This window comes from Bactrocera tryoni, chromosome 4 (genome assembly GCF_016617805.1).
Source record: "Bactrocera tryoni isolate S06 chromosome 4, CSIRO_BtryS06_freeze2, whole genome shotgun sequence".
NCBI classification, from domain to species: domain Eukaryota; kingdom Metazoa; phylum Arthropoda; class Insecta; order Diptera; family Tephritidae; genus Bactrocera; species Bactrocera tryoni.
In genome coordinates this window covers 10,415,367-10,436,855 of record NC_052502.1, presented here as the reverse complement: position 1 = coordinate 10,436,855, position 21,489 = coordinate 10,415,367, and the positions used below count along the sequence as shown (strand labels likewise).

Here is a 21,489-nt window from a genome sequence, read left to right as displayed (position 1 = left end):
TTGTAAGCAACTCAAACACGAAAAGGTTAAAAATAAACCAATTTTACATAAATTTCGTAAATATTATGAAACAAAGTCAACATATATTTTTATTTTCATTGATAATAATTTTTTTTGACTATGTTATAGAAAATTTAATATTTGTTATCGACATATTTATTTTCATTCAAGTGTAAAAACATCTCTGAATAATGAAATGTAATAGATTTTGTGACTGTCACTTACAGAATAGCAATATCATCTCAAGTCTCAAAAATGGTCTCTAACTTAAAATCTCAAATTTAGAGACTTGAGACTGTCTCAAGTTACAGAATCGCACGGTAAAACTATTTATCTTTTCTTACATAAGAAAACATAACAATATAGTAGTAAGAAAATTGAACAGTAAATGTTGCCTACATTTAGGCGCATTTTAGAAAGTATTAAAATAAATGACATTGCTTGTTAATAAATTGTATTAACTATCATCAATAAAAAATGTTTTCAACACTTCGACTAAGCGTATTAATTTAATTAATAAATTAACGCTTTATAAGTAAATTTGCGATTTTGGCCTTAAGGGGACTAGAAATGTGAAAAAATCGATTTTTTCTTAATTCGTTAGTTTAGATATTAAAAATTATCTCCCTAAGTGGACTTTTCAAAATTCAAATTATTTCCGTGTCGTGTGTCGTGACAACTGGACCGGTTTAGCTTAACGTAAAACTTTAAACGCGTTTCTTCTCGAAAGTACTGTTTTGCGGTGGTTGACATGACATTTCAAGTTCTACTCACCGATTTTTTTGAAATTTGAAATGCATCTCTCTAACGCACTGGGCACGGATTTTGAAAAATTTTAATTTTGAGTAATTTTAAAAAATTCTCGGGTTTTGAAAAATGTTAATTCGAAGTACTTTTAAAAAATTCGAAAAGGTTCAAAAAAAAGGGAACTGGTCTGGGATTTTGGAAAATTTTAATTTTAAGTCATTTTAAAAAATTCTCGGATTTTGAAAAATATTAATTCAAAGTATTTTTAAAAAATCCGAAAGGTCCAAAAAAAAAGAGAACTGGTCTCGAAATTTGGAAAATCTAATTTTAAATATTTAAAAAAAAAATCTCGAATTTTTGAATATTTTAATTTCAAGTATTTTTAAAAAAATTTTCGGGAAATCTTAAAAATATATTTAAAAAATTCTTCGGAAAATTTTAATTTTAAATATTTTAAAAAATTCGAAAATATTAAAAAAGGGATTTTGGAAAATTCTAATTTTAAATATTTTTAAAAAGTTCTTGGATTTTGAAAAATCTCAATTTTAAGAATTTTTAAAAAACTCGAAAAGGTTCAAAAAAGGGATGAAACAAAACAGAAAATTTTAATTTTATGTAATTTTAAAAAACTTCTCGGATTTTGGAAAATTTTAATTTAAATTTTTTTTTATTAATTTGAAAAGGTCTTAAAAGGGATTAAACATTTTCAGTTTGTAATTTTAGATTACTGCAAGAGTTGCAATCAGTTCAACTAGGAAGTACCGTATCCCACTCCACCGTCCTGTGATTCTACGTTTTTTGATTTTTCTTCCAATTTTTTTATATTCTTTTTTTATATAAAAAAGTTGATAGAAAAATGTTTTTATTTTTTATGTTAATTTGAAAAATGCCTAAAATTTAGCAGTCTAGACCAGAGTACCCGCTTGAATATAAAAATAATTTACAATAATTGTTCTTCCTGTAGCAACCCTAAATACGAATTTAGTGCTGTATCAATCAAGCTTTTGCACTGAAAGCTGTTAAATTACTATTAATTATTAATGAGAAATGTGTCAATTAATTAAAACTACAATAAGGCTGCTCGTTTGTTGTGTATATATGTATATATGTATGTAAATTAAATACTTATGTATGTATGTATGTATGTTATACGCGTTCAAATTGGTTGAAAAATAGCAATGAACTTCCGCCAACTCTTAACAATTTCTAAGAATTTAACTAGATCGTCTTACTATTTACAGTTAAAGCTAAAAAAGCTTAAAATTGCCTAAAATACTTTTCAACATATACATATAACTGTATTCAATCATGCGTAGCAGCATTTTTCTTAATAAAAACGGCTGCTTTTCAATTTAAAGCTCAACGTGCAAACTTTTGAAGCACAATTATTCAACTCAACACTAAACTGAATTCTAAACTCAATACTAAAATTAATTATGTAAGTGTAAAATATACTGTTTATATGTACATATGTATGTATGTCGGTATGTGTATATTATGTGCTAATAAGAAACTTAGATTAAATATAAAAGAAAAGGAAAAAATTGCCATTACCCGTTCCCGCAAGCGTTCAAGCATTTCGTAACAAAATTCAAAACACGAGTGTGGAAAAAAATTATTCAATAAATTATTCAAGGTCATATCTGTTCATTAAATCAATATAATGTTATAGTTTCATTGATGGAAAAAGAGAAAATTAATAGAAAAAAAAGTGAAGCAAGAAAGGAAAGCATTTTTTACAAGAAATCAATTGCAGAAAATAAGTTTATGAGTATGTACATATGTATGGTTGCTTAAGGGTGTGGATGTTGAGTAAGAGCAATAAAGATCGTAAACGACTGCATAAAAATAAATATAATATTCCTTAAAAAATTATAGGAAATATTTTCATACAAAATTAAGAGTTGTGAGTTGGACACGTGAGAGCAGTTGGTGCTCAAACAAAATAAGGCTAATGAAAAGGGAATTATAGAGGGTTTTTGAAAATATTTTTTTAATAATTCTATTATACATATGCTTATATACAAGTGAGGTGAGAGATCTCGCGTAATATTACACTTCTGAGTTAGGGACATTTTTTATACCCACATACATATATTCGATATATGTATATGGCAATACGTATATTCGAAGTCTCTAAATATTGGTTTTGAATGCAGTTTAACCGAAAAATTGAAAACAATTCGCATGAGATTAAATCCCATGTTTCAGAAGCTTTTATTTATATTTTACTTTTGAAGTCTGATTTTGTCGAAAACAGGGTTGCCAACTTTTGATTTACAAATTTTTGGATTCGATTTTTTAATTTTTTAGTTCCGACCTTGGTACTAAATATTGAATATTGAAAATTTTATTTTGAGTGAAGACCGCATACGCTAAAAAATTTTAATTAAAAAAATTATTTTTTTTATATTCTTTCTTCATATAAAAAGGTATAAAAAAATACTTTAATGTTTTATGTTAGTTTGAAAAATCCTAAAATTTAGCAGTCTAGACCAAATTGTTTTTTTTTAATTCTTAATTATATATTTGGGATTAAAAATGTTACTTTTTTTAATCCGGAATGGAATAAAATTTTATTCTTTTAATCAGGTATGTGGGATCTATTAATTTTTTCTTTTTTTCAATGTGGGGTTAACATTTTTTAATTTTTCAACCCTATAAGTGGTATTATAATTACTAAATAATAAAAAAAAAATAAATAAAATGCTAATTCAATTATTTTTTAATGCATTATTTGCAACTCTGATCGACAATAACTAAATTTCAAGGATACAGGTATGTTGATTTAGTCTATACTCGAGTGATTTTATTTCTTCCAGAGTTTATATGAACTTATGAAACATCATCATCAGAGCGACTACCAATTAAAATATGGTTCAGAAGACAGAGAGCATGACATTTTCTCTTTTATGTACATATAAAAGCTCTACTGTTCTTTGTAAAATATATTGTGACAAAAAAGTAGCCGGAAATTGATATTTAAAAAAAACGAGCCGAAACCAAAACAACCACGCCAAAGCAGCTCTAAAATCAAGATGATGCTCATTGTTTTTTTTTTTCGATATTCGAGGTTTGTGCATCATGAGTTTATACCGGAGGGACAGACGGTCAATAAGGAGCTCTATTGAGGAGTTGTCGAAAACGGCCGGAATTGTGGAAGAGCAACTCATGGATTTTACTCGAGCCGCGATTATGACCGAATTTAAAGCCAAAAACGCAATGAATACCATCGATCAACCACCGAATTTGGCTCCATGTGATTTTGTCTTGTTCCCCCAACCAAAATTGCCGCTCCGTAGAACCCGCTTTCAGTCGATAGAAGATATAAAACATAGTTCGTTGAAGGAGATGAAGGCCATCCCCAATAGAATTTATATTACAGATTTCTTCTGAGATTAAAAGTGCTTATGAAAAGTGTTTCAAGGACTGGAAAAATCGTTAGTATTAGCTGGTGGGGACTACTTTCAAGGCGACAAAATAAATATTGATGAACAATTAAATATTTTGCGTTTTATTTACAATTTCGGGTACTTTTTTGTCAAGGATTTGTGAAATTAATTTTGAAGATTATTTCCACGATTTTGGGATTCATATTATCATATTCAGGTACTAATATAATTTATTTTCAATATGGCAACGCTCTTTCGGCAATGATTCCAAAATTATGGAACGAAAATTTTACATTATTACAAAAATAATAACAACATCCAAATGTGAAAATATTGAATAATATACAAATCTATGAAAAACATGGAAAAAACTGTACAATAAAACACTTAAATTAATAAATTAAGGATATTTTAATCCGAACTCAATTAGTTGCACTTATTTTCATAATATTAAAATATAGAAAATGTCAAATTTTTCAAAAAAAAAGAAAAAAAACAAAATTATTAACTTTAACTTAAATTCAAAAATATAAATTTCCTGTTTTCTTGAAATTGTTAAAAAAACAAAAAAAATCGAAACCTGTTTATACATTATAACTCATACTCATAAGTAATTGGAAGAAAGCAAATTAATAAATATGTAATATGTGTAAAGTGCAGAAGTGTGTGTGAAACAAAATTGCAGTGTGTTCAAACAAGATTAAACTCTTGCGTATAAGAAATACCAATTCTCCCGTAAAATTGTGCAATAAAATTTTGCAACAAAATATAATTATTTTCAAAATTTTGCCACATTCCAGAGTGTGTTGGTGTGTGTATTTGTGTTTTTCATATGTGTAAGAGCAGAAAGTTGTGCATAATTGTTAGAAAGGTAATAATAAAAACAAAAACATAGAAATCAATGCAAATAATTTGAAGAAAAATCAAATTTCGAAACACGAAAATATAACAGGATATGGTCAAAACGCAAAAATATACAATATATATACATGTAGGTATGTACAATTGCTGTATATACATGTATTTGTATTTGTAAGCGTTTAAAACCAAAACGAAAGCAAAAATTCAACTCTGATGTTTACCCTAAATTTCCACTGGGAGTACGTAATTGGCAATTTCTTATCTTTACTAGTATTTGTACTACTTTGTAAGAGACGCTTAGAGACCTCATCGGCATTCAGCTGCGGCGTGCTGTTGCTTTTACCGCCGGCGCTGTTGCTATGGCCGATGCTGTTGCCGTACGCATGCGTGCGTCCGTTGTGCATCGCCATGACTTGGGCCGCAATAGCCGCATCCGCTTGGTCGCCAGCACCCAGGCCAGGTCCATTGTTGCTATTTGCATTGCTCGCGCTATTGTTGTAGTGCTCCAAAGCGGATGAGTGGCGATAATTCAGATTGTATGGCAAACGGCTGTTCGGATTGTTCATTGCCGCCGCCGCCGCTGCCGCAGCCGCCACTGATGCATTGCTGCGGCTGCTGCCGTTTTCTGAGCGCAAACTGCGGCGCTTTGATGGTGTATCTTCGCCGGCTAGGTCCACCGCCGAGTGGTAGATGGTGTTGCGTGATTGGGAGAGTGATTTACGGTGTGCGGCAGCGACGGCGGCTGCCGCCTCAGAATCTGCCAGCGAGATTGTATCGAAGTAGAGGCTCTCCAGGTCGTCCATCTCCGATTCGGGATATTCAACGAAATCGTTTGTGCGCACTATGGTGTGTGGATTTGTGGTGGTTGGGGGAAGAGAGAAAAATATATTTAGTGATTGAATTGCATGTTGGAACTATATTTAGTTTAGTTTGTTATTAACAATTTGTTTTGTGTTTTTAAACAGATATATTTATGTATGTAAATATAGTTTTGTGATGAAACATGTGGTATATAACAACAAAAAAAGCAGCGAATAAAAATTGAAATGTCATGCAAGTATTTGTTTACGTTATCCAACACCAAATGTCATGCTTCAATGAATCGATGCGCTTAAATGAGTTAGCAAGCTGAGATCTGATGAATTAAAGACTATAATTTTGGATTCCCGAACTTAAGGTATTCACTCGGTATTGAAAATAGTTATTATTTTAATTTTCGGAACACAAAGTTGAGCTTCTTGTCTTATGGAAGTCGCTGTAGTTCACAATAGAGTTTATATTACAGATTTCTCTGAGATTATATTATATAAAAGATTGATATTATCAAAAATCCTAACAGATTCCAATATAAACAGTGATATATAGTCTTAAAAACAAGAAAAAGCGTTAAATTCGGTTGCACCGAAGCTCTAATACCCTTCACAAGAGTATTTCTGATAATGTAGAACTAAATCGGAAAACATAACCGGTCAATATCTAACAAGGAAGGGTTAACTACGAGTATAACCGAATATTTCATACTTTTGTAACTTGCAGGGAATAAAGTCAGGGAAATGCCTTCAGGTACATAAGACTTGTTAGCTATATGGAGTCTAAAGGCAAGTATTTACATAATTTTATTCATTCTAAGCACAAGGATGCACCGTTATAAGAAAAACACACTCTCTCAATTTTATGAAGATAACTCATTGGCTGAAATATTCGGTATAAAGGCACCCGATAGTTTGAAAATCGCCGAGTTTGGTTGAAACTGGTAGAACAGGTCCCGAGATATGTGATCGTACTTAAAAGTGGGCGGTTTAGGAGATATGTACATTAAACTTTCTGTAGAGCGAGGCCCAAGCCCACTTTTTTTTTGAATCTTTTCCCCCACAGGTGCCCCTTGCTAGTATAATCACCTGCAAATTTAGTTCTTATTTATGGGTCTTTATACGTTTTCGATTAAAGGTGTTTTGTGGACGTAGATGGTCAAGAGGAAGATCGGATAGAAAAGAAGAACTCCTGTATTCGAACTTAAATTAGCAAAACGCTTAGTGGCCAATGCAAAATTGCACAGGCGTTTAATTTCTATTCTCGCAAGTTCGCTGGTATGTCTGAAGGTATGCGCTCCCAGGTGTTCAAGTCTTGTCCTACCTAAACGCGGGACAGTCAAGAAGAAAGAGTTGAATTGTTCCCACCTCGTCTTTTTCCATACAGCTTCTGCAGATGGCGTCTGGGTTGATTCTCAGCCTTACAGCATGAACGGTAATGGCCTATTAAAAGCCCCGAACTATAATCCATCCCTTTTTCAAGCCGAAAACCACACTCAAAGCGAAAAGAATGAAAAATCTTGCTCTTGGATCTTCATTTTTTAGTCGATAAATGCTGATTAAACCTCGTTTCCCTTGTAATTTATCGAAAAGTATCGAGGTCAGAGCCGCAATTCAATTTCTATGAAAAGAAAAATTTCCACAATGCTACAAGATAAGATCTCAATGAAGGTTATATATGTTCCGACATCATAACCAGCTGAGAGCTGCAAGTTTGCTCACAACTCAGCACGAATATATCATTATCAGCTTTACAGCATACGTGTATTACTCTCCAGTGGGGGACGGAGCTGCGACTGTGAATGTATAGATGTGTTATACAGTTTGAAGGATTTGGAATTCTTACTTTATATAATACATGTAGGTATAGTATGAAATCAAGAAAGTTATCAATAACATTGTAATTAATTACATTACATTAGTACCAGCAGACGGTGTCCATATTGTCCTACTTTAAAATCAGAAATTGCAAATTGCAAGATAAGAAAGAAAGCCAGACAAGACCCGATTCGCTACACTCAAAGAAATTTGATATCAAGTATCTATATTTAAATCTAAAGGTTACTACTTCAACTTGTGCCATGCATCTCGAAAACCGGTTTTCATATGAGTAAGCAGCCACAATTAATACAAGTGACGTAGCCATTGTGTAGAACAATAAAGCTAGTTTTAACCAGAATGCAAATAGGTATTAAATCCATACAGTTGTGATAATAAAAATAGAAGTAAATAAGTTTTGGAACACAGAAGTAAGCAGCTTGCGAAGGGAGCCTCAAATATCAAAGCAGTGAATGTGGAATTTATGTAAATACTTTAATATCATGGTAAAAAAGTGTTATCCTGAAACGTTGTATGGCGAATTTCTTATCTAAGAGAGTTTTATAGTGAAGTATCTTTGATTGAGTCAGAAAACATATTTATTATTTAGCGAAGAAAAAGACTTAAAAAAAAACAAGAAAACATCATGAGGAAAATATCATATATGAGGGATTAGTTCGCATATGTGTAGACAAATAGACAAGCAGACGGAAATCCGTACCCACGACAGCCGGGTCTAAGTAATGGGAACGGCCCCGGGTTGTTATCCGGTCAAGGACTGTCAACTCAGCACCTTTTGTCGAAATTACTTCAGAAATATTTTCTGGCGCTACAACAACAACGGACGGACAAGGCGAAATCGACTCAGCTCGTTACGCTGATCATTTACCGGGTGATCCAAGTAGAGCTACTCTTTTTAAAAGTTTTTTTTTGACAGTTCACGCGTGAGTCGTGCCAAGCTGTCATGATATTTTTATTCAGTATTGTTTAGCATTTCATCATAAAAAGACTTACGGTTAAACAATGCTTAAAATCACTCAACTTTGTTAAAAAAAATCATGTTCTGTAGAGTATGTGTCTCGCGCGCTCCGCTCAACTTATTTGCAACACCATTATCTAACTCGAAACCCAGCATTAATTATTGGCTTCAAGAAAATATAGCAGCCTTAGCGCAGAGTGTACACGAAGACCGTGGAGAGTCGTTCGCAGCAACTCGGACTGACCTCCCCAAGGGACGTCGCTTCCCTTCTATGGGCTCTAGAAAAGTTCCAAGAAGATGCGACGTTTTCAAGCCAAATTTTGTTTAATTTCTGGCTCAATGGGTATGTAAACAAGCAAAGATCGTGTGATATCATACCGTTAGACTTTTTTTCTGTGGATATGTGTAAGGTCTAAACTCTATATGGACAATCCCTCTTCGATTCAGGCCTTGGAAGAAAATATCGCGCGTGTCATTCACCAGTTACCAGTCAAAATGCTCAAACGAGCCATTGAAAATTGGACTCAACGGTTGGACCATCTGAGACGTAGCTGCAGCTAACATTCGAAAGTGATAATTTTCAAAAAATAAACGCCAAGGAATGTTCTTTCGAATGATAATAAATAGTAAGTAGGGAATCTCGAAAGGGATCACCCTTTATATACATATACATATATTTTATACAGTCTCCGAAGTTTCTTTTTGGGTGTCACAAACATCGTAGCTAACTTATTACCCTGGGTATAAAAATGAAGAAATATTTTCACTCCCTTATTGATCAGCTGATAGTTCTATACGTTCATATGATAGATAAAGATATTCATAATGTGCCAGGGAGCGGCAAAGACGTCAGAATCAATAATTTCCGTATTACGAAAAACTCGATTTTTTGTTATTTTTTTAATATTGAATTTTTTTCTTCAAAATTGTACTGTGTATTGTGTTCGATGTGCTCATTAAACTATTACTTGCATTGACCACACCTTTTATGCGTATTTTAAGCTCTTTGATGAAAAAATTTGAATTTTGTCGTTATTAAACCAAATAATTATCTTCCGTACCACTTTATTTTATAAGCTAGTCACTGAACACATCGAGGAGTTTAAAAAAATCACAATCTGTGCTAATGTCTGGGACGTGAAAGAACTGAAATTTTCAAAGAACTGAACTGTATTTCCTAACCGATTTCTAATACAGCCCATTCGCTACTATTTTTATGAACGCAACTGTATTTAAAGTTAACAATTAATACACTGTTTGTATGTGGGTATATTAAGCACAATTTTTTAGTTTAAACTCTTTTACATACTAATATATAATAGTTTGTCAAAAAAGTCTTGCGGTATTTTCGCTAGTTGGCGCTGAAAGCGCGTAGTTCTAGTTTTATTCGTCGCATCGGGTCATGCTATACCTTTTTGGAAAGCTCATTTCACACGCTAACACGTGTTTGATTGATTGTCGTTTCTTTTAAGTCGTTCGTGAGTTATAGCGTCGCAAACATGCAGCGAAATAAAGAAAAAATACGGCATGTTTTACAGTACTACTACGATAAAGGCAAAAATGCATCTCAAGCCGCCAATAAAATTTGTGCGTTTATGGACCCGATACAGTTTCCATTTTCACCGCACAACGATGGTTTCAACGTTTTCGTTCTGGTGTAAAGGTGGTCGAAGATGCGCCACGCTTCGGAAGGCCTGTCGTCGAAAATTGCGATAAAATCGCTGAATTGGTCGAAAGAGACCGGCATAGTAGCAGCCGTAGCATCGGTCAAGAGCTTGGCATGAGTCATCAATTCATTCAATTTTCATTTCATTTCAATAAAAAAAAATTCAATAAAAATACCGCAAGACTTTTTTGACAACCCATTTCATATGTACATACATAGGTTGCATATACATATGTATGTATATATACATAACTAACTATGTATTTAATCACCTCTTAATCAGAAAAAAATACAATAAATTTTCACTTTCTGTAGTTCAATCCAATTAAACAACTCAATACAACAAAATGAAGAAGTAAATAAATAAATGAAAAGAACAATAAATTGACGCTAGCTAGGTCAGCGGCCACTGATTGTTGTTGGTGCAATGTATTATTATTTACTTGAGTATATTTGAATAAAGATATATATACATATACACACATTATATGGATGGGAGTAAATGCGAAAGCCGGAGGGACATTGGTTAATTCAATTTAAAAATTTTATTTTTGCTGAAAATAAAAATATATACATGTAAGTATATACATAAGTACATATGTATATTATGAATTGAAAGCTCGTTTCATTTACTTCTCCAGCAAACTGGGTACATGACATTGCTCTTGTTGACGTATTTGGAAGCATAGAAATTTTGTTGTTGTTTTTTTTTTTGGTGTTGAATAAAATATTACTTGCCGCCTATTGTTATTGTTATTGGACAGCTGCGCGCCTAAGCAACAACCACTTTGTGTTATAGTTTTCATTCCTAATGCTTTTTTCAACAGCTCTATGCAGTTATAAAGTCTAAAAATAAAGCTGGCGGCTATTTTGGATCGACAATAAACTTGGAGGCAAAACATATAGACAATGCAGAGCGCGCGCCCATTGTCAAATAGGCAAACTGAAATTGGGGGAGCAATGCAGGAAGTGTACCTAACGAGTATAAACAAATACCCGTAACAAAAATCAGAAGTAATGTGACGATATCTTAATTTTTTACTGGTGCAATTTGGGAGAAAAAATTTCAAAATTGGCGGATTTGAAAGGCTAATAAATATTTTTTGAAATTTCAATATACATTACGTAATTATAAAAATCAAAAAAGCTTATAAATACGATTTTTCAAAGGTTTGAAAACTTTTGGAAAACTATATTTTTCAAATAAATGAAAGTGGAAAGAATAAAACACATTTTTTGGAAGCATAAAAATATCAAAACTAAAAAATTTCTTTACGAAAATTAGAAAAAAAATTTCGAAAATTGCAACCGTTATAAGTTAATAAAATTCTCCAATTATACGAATATTATTGTATTATTATTTATTGTTTTAAAAACATTATACATGGAACGACTTGTCCTCGCAAAGTTTACTTTCCAAAGTCGAAACAAATTCAAACCTTTTTATATATTTCGAATATTCATAACGTTAATCACTTTTTTTGGAAGCATAAAGATAATAGTAATAAAGTTTAGAAATTATTCTTCGGCAAATCAAAAAAAATATTTCTAATGCATATTTTCGAAATTTCTAAAGTATAAAATTTAGCAAAAAACACTAAATGTACGAAAATTAGAAAATATATTGTAGCCTTAAAAGAATTATTCTTGGTTTAGAGCTCCGCAAATAATCAAACTTCGTTTTTGAAAAGTATCACCTCGGAAATTTTACTTTTCAAAGTCGAAACAAATTCAAAATTCTTTATATATTTCGAATACTCAAAATGTTACACATTTGTGTGGAAAATTCCGTACCTCCCAAAGCGTTTTGAGTAAGATTTAAAAATTTCTTAACACACTTCGTCTGCAAAAATTTTCAAAAATATGAAATAATCAAGAAATTTACTAGACTTTTTTTTAGAAGATTGAGTTCATTTAAAGATTTCCTTTTTGAAACGCATTTATCAAGCAACAAAGTCCAACTGGGGCGCAAATACATCGCATTGCACATACATATGTATGTTTGTATGTATGTATATGAACATGTCTATAAATGAGTGGGCATAAACAAAAGCAACAGAGCGTGCTGCAGTTGAATCCACTATATGCCAATATAAATGTGTGTATATACATAAATTGTGCTTCCAATGATTATATCCAGAATTGCCAGAACCGGTGACAACTTTTCGTATTTGGCGTTGAGGTGACAAGAGATAAAAATAAACAAATAAATAAACAATAAAAAAAATTAAATTAAAATATATTTACACGTTGAAGCATAATATGACGAATCACATAACTATTAAACTACAGTAGGTAGCAAAAAAAATTTTGCAAATATTAATTATTTTAAATATAGTTTGTGAGGTCATTTCTTAAATAAAAAAATTTTCATACAAAAATTTAATTTTATTCAGTCAATTTGTATGGTAGCTATGTATGTATGTACATATATGCTCTGGTAGTCCGATCGGCATAAAATATATGGAAGAGCTTGCGCAAGAATTTTTAAAATAACTTTTTTATTTTTTCTTAATATTATTATTTATTTTATTATTAACTGTTCAGTAACCGCAAACTGTAAGCTAAACTTTAACTTAACTTTGTGCATATTAGAGAGAATCATATTCTCAGAATTTTTTGGCAAAAACTTCAGCATAATATATTTGTAAGAGAAAACTTCCGCAGAGTTGAAGACATCTTCCACAAATTGAGATTTAAACACGCTAACTGCTAATTTCTCTATCATCATCTCGAAAATCATCTGTATTTCCGCCATACAATTTCCCCAAAAGGCTTTATTTTACTGTTAGAAGCTTAGTTAAGCTTTAAAACAAATAATTAAAAATATATAAATGTATTATGAGGGAAATGTAGTTATATATGTACAGAAAACGTGATCACCAAGTAGAATTTTATTTAAGAACGGCAAATAGACACACAAACATACAACAATAAAAGCAGTATCTATAAGTTTTATATACATACATGATGAATAAGGAACAGATGGCTTATATAAGAAATGCGCGAGAAAGCCACTGAAAATATATAGAAACTACTTTTTATTCAAAAGTGCTTATATGTGCTTATAAAGAACGTCTGTGGTATGTATGTATGAGCCGCGTGCTTTTTAAAAATTTACATATGAATGCTTAATTTGTATAATATATGTGCGTATGTAAGCATTTGCGAAAAGAAGATTTTTAGCAAAATAGCAAAAACAGTAAATATTGCAACAACACAACGCTTATAAAGTACTATTTAATTTTCATGTACGTAAAATGCTAAATAAAATCAGTAAAAATATATGAAACTACATTTGTGCGTAAAATTGTTTTTGTTTCACATATACACATAATGCTATATGCATGTGTTGCGAGTTTGTATTTCCATTGATATGCATTAATTACCCGCCGAATACATTTTTGTTGCTTTGTTGTTGAGGTCGAGTTGCTTTCCAGGCCAATTTATACGCACTACGTCAACACGTAATTCGGCACAATCGCAGTGCTGTTGTTAAACCAATAAGCCGAAAATGAAGATAGAAGCATGGAAACAATGCCTCCAGTTTCAATTTGTAATTATGTTGTGTTTTTCTGTTTTTTATGTTGCACTTTTGTAAAGCTTTTTTCAAATTTCTATGAAATTTCTATAGGAAATATGATTACATTCATACGCGTTTACTCGTTTACATGACATTCATAGTCACACTCGCGCCACCAAATTGATTGTCCGTCACAATAGCACCATCACAGCTGCAGATACTTTGTCATTTTCAAGAGCAACACATTGTGCATCATTGTGGGTATCATCACCACCCATATAACCATCATCATCAACGGCAAAGTCTAATTCACTGAAAACACAATCAACGGAAGTCGCATTAAGCGCACAACGGTTTATATAAATTTGTATGTATATTTTTATGGATTATTCACAAAAAAAAAACACAGTAAAAATTGGCACACTGAGCTAATTGTAAACACTTGTTAACGCTGAGGAGGCGCATTGATTTGTGAGGCGCTGCAGCATCAAGTGGTTGTGCCCCATATGCCAAATATTATTATAATTTATCACTCTTACGAATATTGCATACGCTTTACGCCACACGAGTGCTACACATTAATATTTATTTCTTTCAAATTTTGAGAATGGCATCATTAACTAAATTGAACATGTGCCGGATTAATTCCTTTTGCTTTTGTTATTCCACTATATAAGTATGTTACACACTATACACACTACAGTCATATAGACCAGCGTATGGTTGTCCGTTGCCCGCACGTGAGACCGGCAAATGGCAAAAGCGCAAACAATCCGCTAGCAACAACGCTCGAAACTTGCCAAACGTACGCGTAAGCCGTCGCGGGTTTACTAAATGTACATTTTATTTTCAAAGCGTTCCAATGCTCCGACACATTGCCGGCGTGCGACGCCACATAGTCATCAGCGTGTGAAGCCAGCGTCGCTCCCCAATTGGCTTTGTGGTCAAGTGTACCGCTTGGGACGCAGTCGCAGCTGTTGCTGTTAAGTCGTTTGGCGTGCGCGCTGCTACTTGTTACAGTTGTTTGTTGCCGCTTTTGGCTTTGCTTTCATTGACCACACTCACTCACTCACTCACTGCTGATCTTTTCATTCAAATGCTTTCATTGTGCTCACCACTGTCTCTTGGCGGGTCATACTCAACCGAGCGTATCATGCTAGGGCATTCGTTCTCAGTTAAGTACTTTAGCGCAGCGTCTTTGGCAATAGCACACAAAAAGTGTTGTTGCTGCGTTAATATAAATGTCTTGGAATGATTTATTTGAAGTGTTTGGTATACGCCGCGGCGAACAGTGAAAATTTTTGTATTGAAATGCGAATAGGGGGAGAATTAGATGGAATAATTGTAGAAGTGGAGGAGTTTTGTGATGGTAAAATAGTGCAATTTATTGAAATTATATTTTCTTGTGTGATTCTTCATACTAAAATGATGGCTTAACTTGCAAATAGGTCAACGGTAGAATTTTATTTATATTTAAGAATCATCTTATGCTTGCTTCTGTACGCAAGCAAGAGCACATGTCGGCATTTTGGTTTGTCGGTGTTCGGATTGGTCGACATTTTGAACCTCGGTATTTTAAGCGTATCCCATTTTGCACACAACCCATCAATACCATGACTGAGGTCAATATGGTACTATCATGAGGTCAATATGGTACTCGTATGAGGTGATGGAAATTTCTTCTGGGGACTGGGGTTATTTCGAGATATAGAAGTTAAACAGTAGAGGGAAGAGGTCAGCACCTTGTGAAATTCCATGTTAAATTCTTCTTAGCTTAGAATTTTGAACTGGAATCTGTAAAACTGCATTTATGACTGTAAGTCGTGTGTGTGTTGGTAATGTGCATTTTAAAGAAATCATGTTGATAGTCTGCTAGGCTCAGATGGTGAGTGAAGGTTTATACATATGTATGTATTTATTTAATCATAAAATTTTTTTTGGGTTTAGTACCGATAACAAAATACACAAATTATGGTACAACTTAATACTATATCTTTAATACGCGACTGTTGATAACAAATGTGTTGCATATATGTATGTACATATGTATGTACATATGTAGACCTTGATCATTTCGGATTACTAGCTTGTTTATGATAAAGTGCAGTGAAGTAAATAACACAAACAGGTGTGCATATTAGCAAACAAACATTATATTTACTTTTCAAAAGAAGCCTTATGTGATGTTAGTATTTAATTATTTGCTAATTTATAGGCTTAAAGTGTAGTTTTGAGAATTAAATAAAACAATTAGGCTATATAATGGTTTTCAATAGTTCTACGCAGATATTAATTCAGAATGTCCTGTTGGAGTCGCTTAAGGAATGTACATATATGTACATATATGCTATATAAATATTTATTTATTTTATTTATTTATAAATATTTGACGAAATTATTATAATATTATTTGTTAATTTTTATACAATGTTGATATGTTTAAATATCCACACCAATAATATTAGTACAATTATAGTATACGTAATTGTTCCTATTTCGCATATCTCATTCTTAATTATTATATAAATTCCGTGAATTGCTAAAAATCACGTTCTTTGAATAGCCAGGAGATTCTTTTACGATTTATTTTTATTCCACAAGAAAGCGCCTGTAATCTTGAGCATATGAATTATATGTACATATACATATATGTACATAATAACACCGAATTTGTAAAATAAATAAAGTAATTGAGACGGTAATAATAGAATTGCTAAACCATGAGTAGCTCTCAACAGCCAACGTGACAAACGACCATTTATAAGTGTCCAAAGCCAAAAAAAGCAATAAGCCAAACGCATGTCAATTGTTTTTCGGAGGTCTGGCCCAGAGTGTTGAGAAGGCGCACCGCGAAAGGGGCGAATTTCGTTTTGCAGTTGGATATTCAAATTTATAACCGTAGGCACAAACAAAAGTCGCGCTATGTTACTTTGTAGGTATGTACATAAGTATATATGTAGGTATGCCATTCGGCTCACAAGCCTAGTAGCACCTATATAAGACGTTGTTAACGACATTTGTTTGCGCGACGCACCCCTTTCATTCAAGGATACGACGCATAAACTTTGTAAATATGATTGTGTATATTTTTGCGTATACGTATGTATTCAAGTGTTTTTGAATGGATTTTTAAATAGTGTCTTCACCTATTTTCCACACCCTAAATTGCATAGCACTACTGTAAGAAGCTATAGTTTTGTTGTTGGACTGATGTTATTTCCGTTGCAATCAAAGTAGTCGGTGTGGGAAGTTGAGGATAGCTTATAGAAATGTATGTGTCACTTTTAATTTGATTTTTTTTTTGTTAACCATATGTTAATAGACATTGGCGATGATTCAGTAACCAGACTTAGCATTATATTACTATATTCGATTGTTAATAGATGTTTTATTAAACTATTTACATTTATATTTTATGTTAGCGATATCTAGTAGTTGTAGTTTGTTAGTTTTTTAGTAGAAAAATGAAGTTAATAGCTTTTCGTTACTATTATTGACCTTACTTGACTGAGAATTCACGCTGAAGTCATTGGAAATTTAATATTTTTACACTATATGCGATTATCCGGAAAACAGCACTGCCCGTACCTGTGCTACGATTACGACTTAGAACATTACATTATCTTGTTGTTTGACGCACTCACTGTTATTTAAGTTTCGTATTTGTTAATTAATATTTACTCTCGTTTTAGTTTTTATATATGCGGGTAAATAATGCAAAAGTTATGAAGAAGAAAAATTAATGAATTGTGAAGAAGCTGAGCAATAGAGAAAACTGTCAAATTGGAACAACACAAATTGAATTTGTTGTTGCACACTCAGCTGTTTGCTTATGTTGCCAACGCTAGTAGAAATTATTATGGCACAAGTAGCCGCAAGGTGACACTGTAGACAGTAAATTTAGTTTTATTAAAAACAAACCGAAAATGTTAAAATAGCATGATTTCAGATTGCATTTCTTGTAACTAAGATAATTCGAAAGGCGATAATTAAGATATAAATAATGTATATACTTCTTAACAATACCAACCTATTCTTGATCCACATATTAAATGTCCGCTAAAACCCACACCGACGGCAAATATCTATCATCCACTTTCTTCAATATAAACAATTATCTTTTTTTTAAATTTCATTACTGAAATTTAATTTCTTAATTTGTTATATTTTTAAACTTACACAACTTCATTATTAAAAGCTATCAATGGAATACAATATATGCCATAAGCATCTGTGTTTACTTCTTCTTTTTCTTGCCCTCATCGCCGCTGCTTACAGGTAGTTCGATATTACGTGGTTTTTGCCAATTCAAGGGATGACGGCGGTATATTGGCCATGGCGGAATAGTTATCTAGTGGAATAAAAGTTGTGTGATGCAGCTTAACAATTTCTTTATAATACTTACAATAGAAGCCAACAGAAATCCTGCACCGAGAATGTAGACAGTTTGCGAAAATTGCTGAATGATAGCACCCCAGATGAGTCCGACAATGCCGAAAAGCGTAATGATGAAGCGTGAGAACTTCTCCGCTTTGTGCTGGCCCTCATAGTCCTTTTGCAGAAAATATGTGTTTTTAATTAGTTAACGTTGTTTAAAATTTATAAAACTTGATATTTACCATATGCGTTTGAATATTAAACATTTTGTAGAAATAATTAACACTTGTTTTTGGCTACGTTGTCAATTTCTGTATAAATCAAAGCGACAACACTTGCTTCTTCTTTTACGGCGTGAATTCACAATGGTGACCGGTATGTTTGTAGGGATGCCGTTAGGCTGAAAATAGTGTACATTTTGAATGCTGGGAGTTTTGACGATAAGACTTGGAAATTTATTCATACCGTTATCAAAAAAATTATAATAAATAAATAAATAAAAAGAAGAATTATAAATAAATAAAAAAAATAAAAATAACAATAATAAATTAAATTAAATAATAAGTTTAACGTGGTATTAGACAGATTTGTGTTAACTACAAAGTATCTTTTTTATATATTATTTTATTTAATTTTATACCCGTTGACATGTAAACTTAAAATTATGTTCATATATAAATAGTATTCAACTATTTGTTATAATTTTATGGTTATTTAATGTTTTATTGCCTTTAAGGATTTATATCCACTGGCAATTTTGGAAAAAGCGTTTTTTCTGAATTTTGTGGATGAGGCTTTTAATAAAAAATCATTTTTAAAAATTGCATTCTCTTGATCCTGTAGCCGATCCCGAGGAGGACCTCCGAAAAAAGAAGAATATTTTTTAATGTATGTATGTGTCCATCTTGATATACTATAAGCAATACAAAAACTTCATTTTGTTAAATTCACAAGTGGGCATGACCCTTTAAGGACTGATCACTGTAAAAGTCGCTTATGTCAATAAATGTGTATGTACATACATATGTATGTATGTGTCAAAAAAACGATTGCAAGCATTTAAATTGATGTCGGCGCTTTTGGCAAATTGAATCAAAATGACTTCGTGATTACTTTTTTAATTTTATTTGCAAACAAATTCGTGTTTAATTGTTTGTTTGTAATTCAAACGCTCAGCTCAGTTAACACACAAAATAATAGAAAAAAGTTTAAAGTGTAATTGACATAAATATCTACATACTTACAAACAAGTTCACACGCATGTATGCACAAAATAATTCAAGCAAAGTCACCTTGCGGATAAAAACAAAACAAATGATAATTTTTGGAGTTTTTTTGTTTTTGTAGATCAATAAACACTGCATTGATTGCAGCAGGGAAAAGCAATGAAAGTGACGTCTACTCCGTAAGCCGCAAATTGAAGTGCTGGGCAAACTAGTATTGATGATCAATTGGACTCGCTTTATTGTTTTATATTTCGTAATTTCACATTATATATTGTTTATGTGGGGTGTGCAGAGATTGCTAGTGTTGATACTGATTTCGTTTGAAATCCACTTGGATGGACTTTAAATAACCTTGACCGCTTGACGTTGGGAGTTTATTGCAATTACTTTGGCTCTCAAATATGTATATAAATATGTAAATGCGTATGTATTTGTGCGCTATATAGCAGATGCAATTGTGGAATATCCAATTGGCGCCACGTAGCGAAAAGAAGAAACGACTGGCGCGCTGTTGTTAACTCGGCTATAATCGCGTAAGCGGTGTCTACGCCACTAAAGAAGAAGAAGAAGAATTGTGGAAACTCAATCGAGTGAGTCTAAAAACGGACAGCACTAATTAAGAAAGTAATTTCTTCAACACTCCAGCTCTGAAAGTATTCGACGCCGGGGGAAGTAGAGGAAGACCTCCACTCCTTTGGTAAGACCAGGTGGAGAAGAATCTGGCTTCGCTTGGAATCTCCAATTGGCGCCACATTGCAAAACGAATAATCGACTGGCGCGCTGTTGTTAACGCGGCTACAACCCTGTAAGCGGTTTCTACGCCAGAAAAGAAGAATTTCTTTAGACAAGAAATCTTTCATTTTGTTTTCTTTTTCACAACTATCACCCTGAGACGCCAAATATTTCATATTTAAGAAATGCCTGAGTTCCGTTTCCGCTGTTGTGATAGATGATAGACCGGAAATTCCAAGTATTGTACTGTTACACCATACTAAGGAGTTGTGGTTAAGTTTTAAAATTAATAAACAAAATAATCGATCACAACTATTGGTCGTGAGTTTCTGCATGACGTTCCAGAGGTTGAAAATATGAAATTACATGTACTGATGAATTTCACCAGAAGCACTGGGTCAGAGAGGAGACAATAGTGTGAGGAAATATTAGTTCCGGTGGTGTCACAATGATTCACTAAAGCCTAGGTATGTCGTAAGACAGGCACTCTACCTTTTCTACTTTCAGTTGACAAGAATATCTCTCCCCTCTACTACTTTAAGGTATTAATTGTGAAATTAAATTTTTTACTTTGAAATTTGGGTTTGTTTTGAAGTTGCTTTTTTATGTATCGAGTTTCCACCACAGTCATGAGAGAGAGAGCACTTCATGGTCACTGAATGTTTACCTTGATTTCATATAACATATACATACATATCTATACTACTTACATATATCTCGAAAAGTATGTATAAAAAGGAGGAAATTAAATTGTTATTGAACCTTAAAATTTCTAATCATCGTGACTATACAAAAGAAGTAAAACAAAAGTAAGAAAACGTTGCTAAAATTCGCGATTACTTTTACCCCAAAAAAAAAAAACAAAAGATCAACAACAGGAAGCCATTTATCAGATATAGTGAGAGTGTAATGATTTCCGTAAGCCCCAAACCAGAGGGGGTCAACATGCTAAATGAATGGAATCGTCGCATGAATCTTTAAACTTGAGGAAGCTGACGGATTGAAGTGTAATAAAAACTATGTTGTATGCGAAATGATGTGCGAAAAGAGAGTGAATGTGCAAAATGTTCATAAATCGTTGTAAGCTTCAAATATGTGAAATATATATGTATGTATACATTTACCAGAAAAATTGCCTGTCACAAGTCAAGTGCAACATAACAAAACGATCATACAATTCAATGAAGTCATACTCATTAAGGGCACTGAGAGAAATATAAAAATAATAAGCAGCGGTACTCCATACTTTGGACTTCATATTTCAGCGGTATGTTGCCTAAGATAAAACTGCGTCTGCTGTCCTTCCTCCTTTGGGATGAAATTACCTTACCTCTGCCAAAGCTTCTGCTGACATTTGAA

At 32.6% G+C, this 21,489-nt stretch overlaps 2 protein-coding genes across 9 annotated transcripts in view; both read right to left on the bottom strand.

Moving 5' to 3' along the window:
- Window positions 1–21,489, bottom strand: part of LOC120776135 (anoctamin-1) — a 178,093-nt gene that overhangs the window by 7,925 nt on the left and 148,679 nt on the right. For 2 of the 8 annotated variants that reach the window (XM_040106674.1, XM_040106669.1), the window contains exon 3: window positions 5,222–5,841. The exons of 1 other annotated variant lie outside the window; for it this stretch is intronic. In XM_040106674.1, the coding sequence (XP_039962608.1) occupies window positions 5,222–5,803 (582 nt within the window). In that variant the 5' untranslated portion in view covers window positions 5,804–5,841. Of the gene's footprint in view, window positions 1–2,301; window positions 2,955–5,221; window positions 5,842–13,661; window positions 14,591–17,293; window positions 17,513–21,489 lie in introns of those variants that run through there. 5 more of the 8 variants (XM_040106673.1, XM_040106671.1, XM_040106670.1 and 2 more) reach the window with 5 other exon arrangements.
- On the bottom strand, window positions 18,015–18,526 carry LOC120776144 (signal peptidase complex subunit 1). The gene is made up of 3 exons (XM_040106684.1): window positions 18,415–18,526; window positions 18,201–18,347; window positions 18,015–18,146 (listed from the first exon to the last, which is right to left on the bottom strand). The coding sequence occupies exons 1-3, from the start codon at window positions 18,436–18,438 to the stop codon at window positions 18,033–18,035; spliced, it is 285 nt and encodes a 94-aa protein (XP_039962618.1). The 5' UTR covers window positions 18,439–18,526; the 3' UTR covers window positions 18,015–18,032.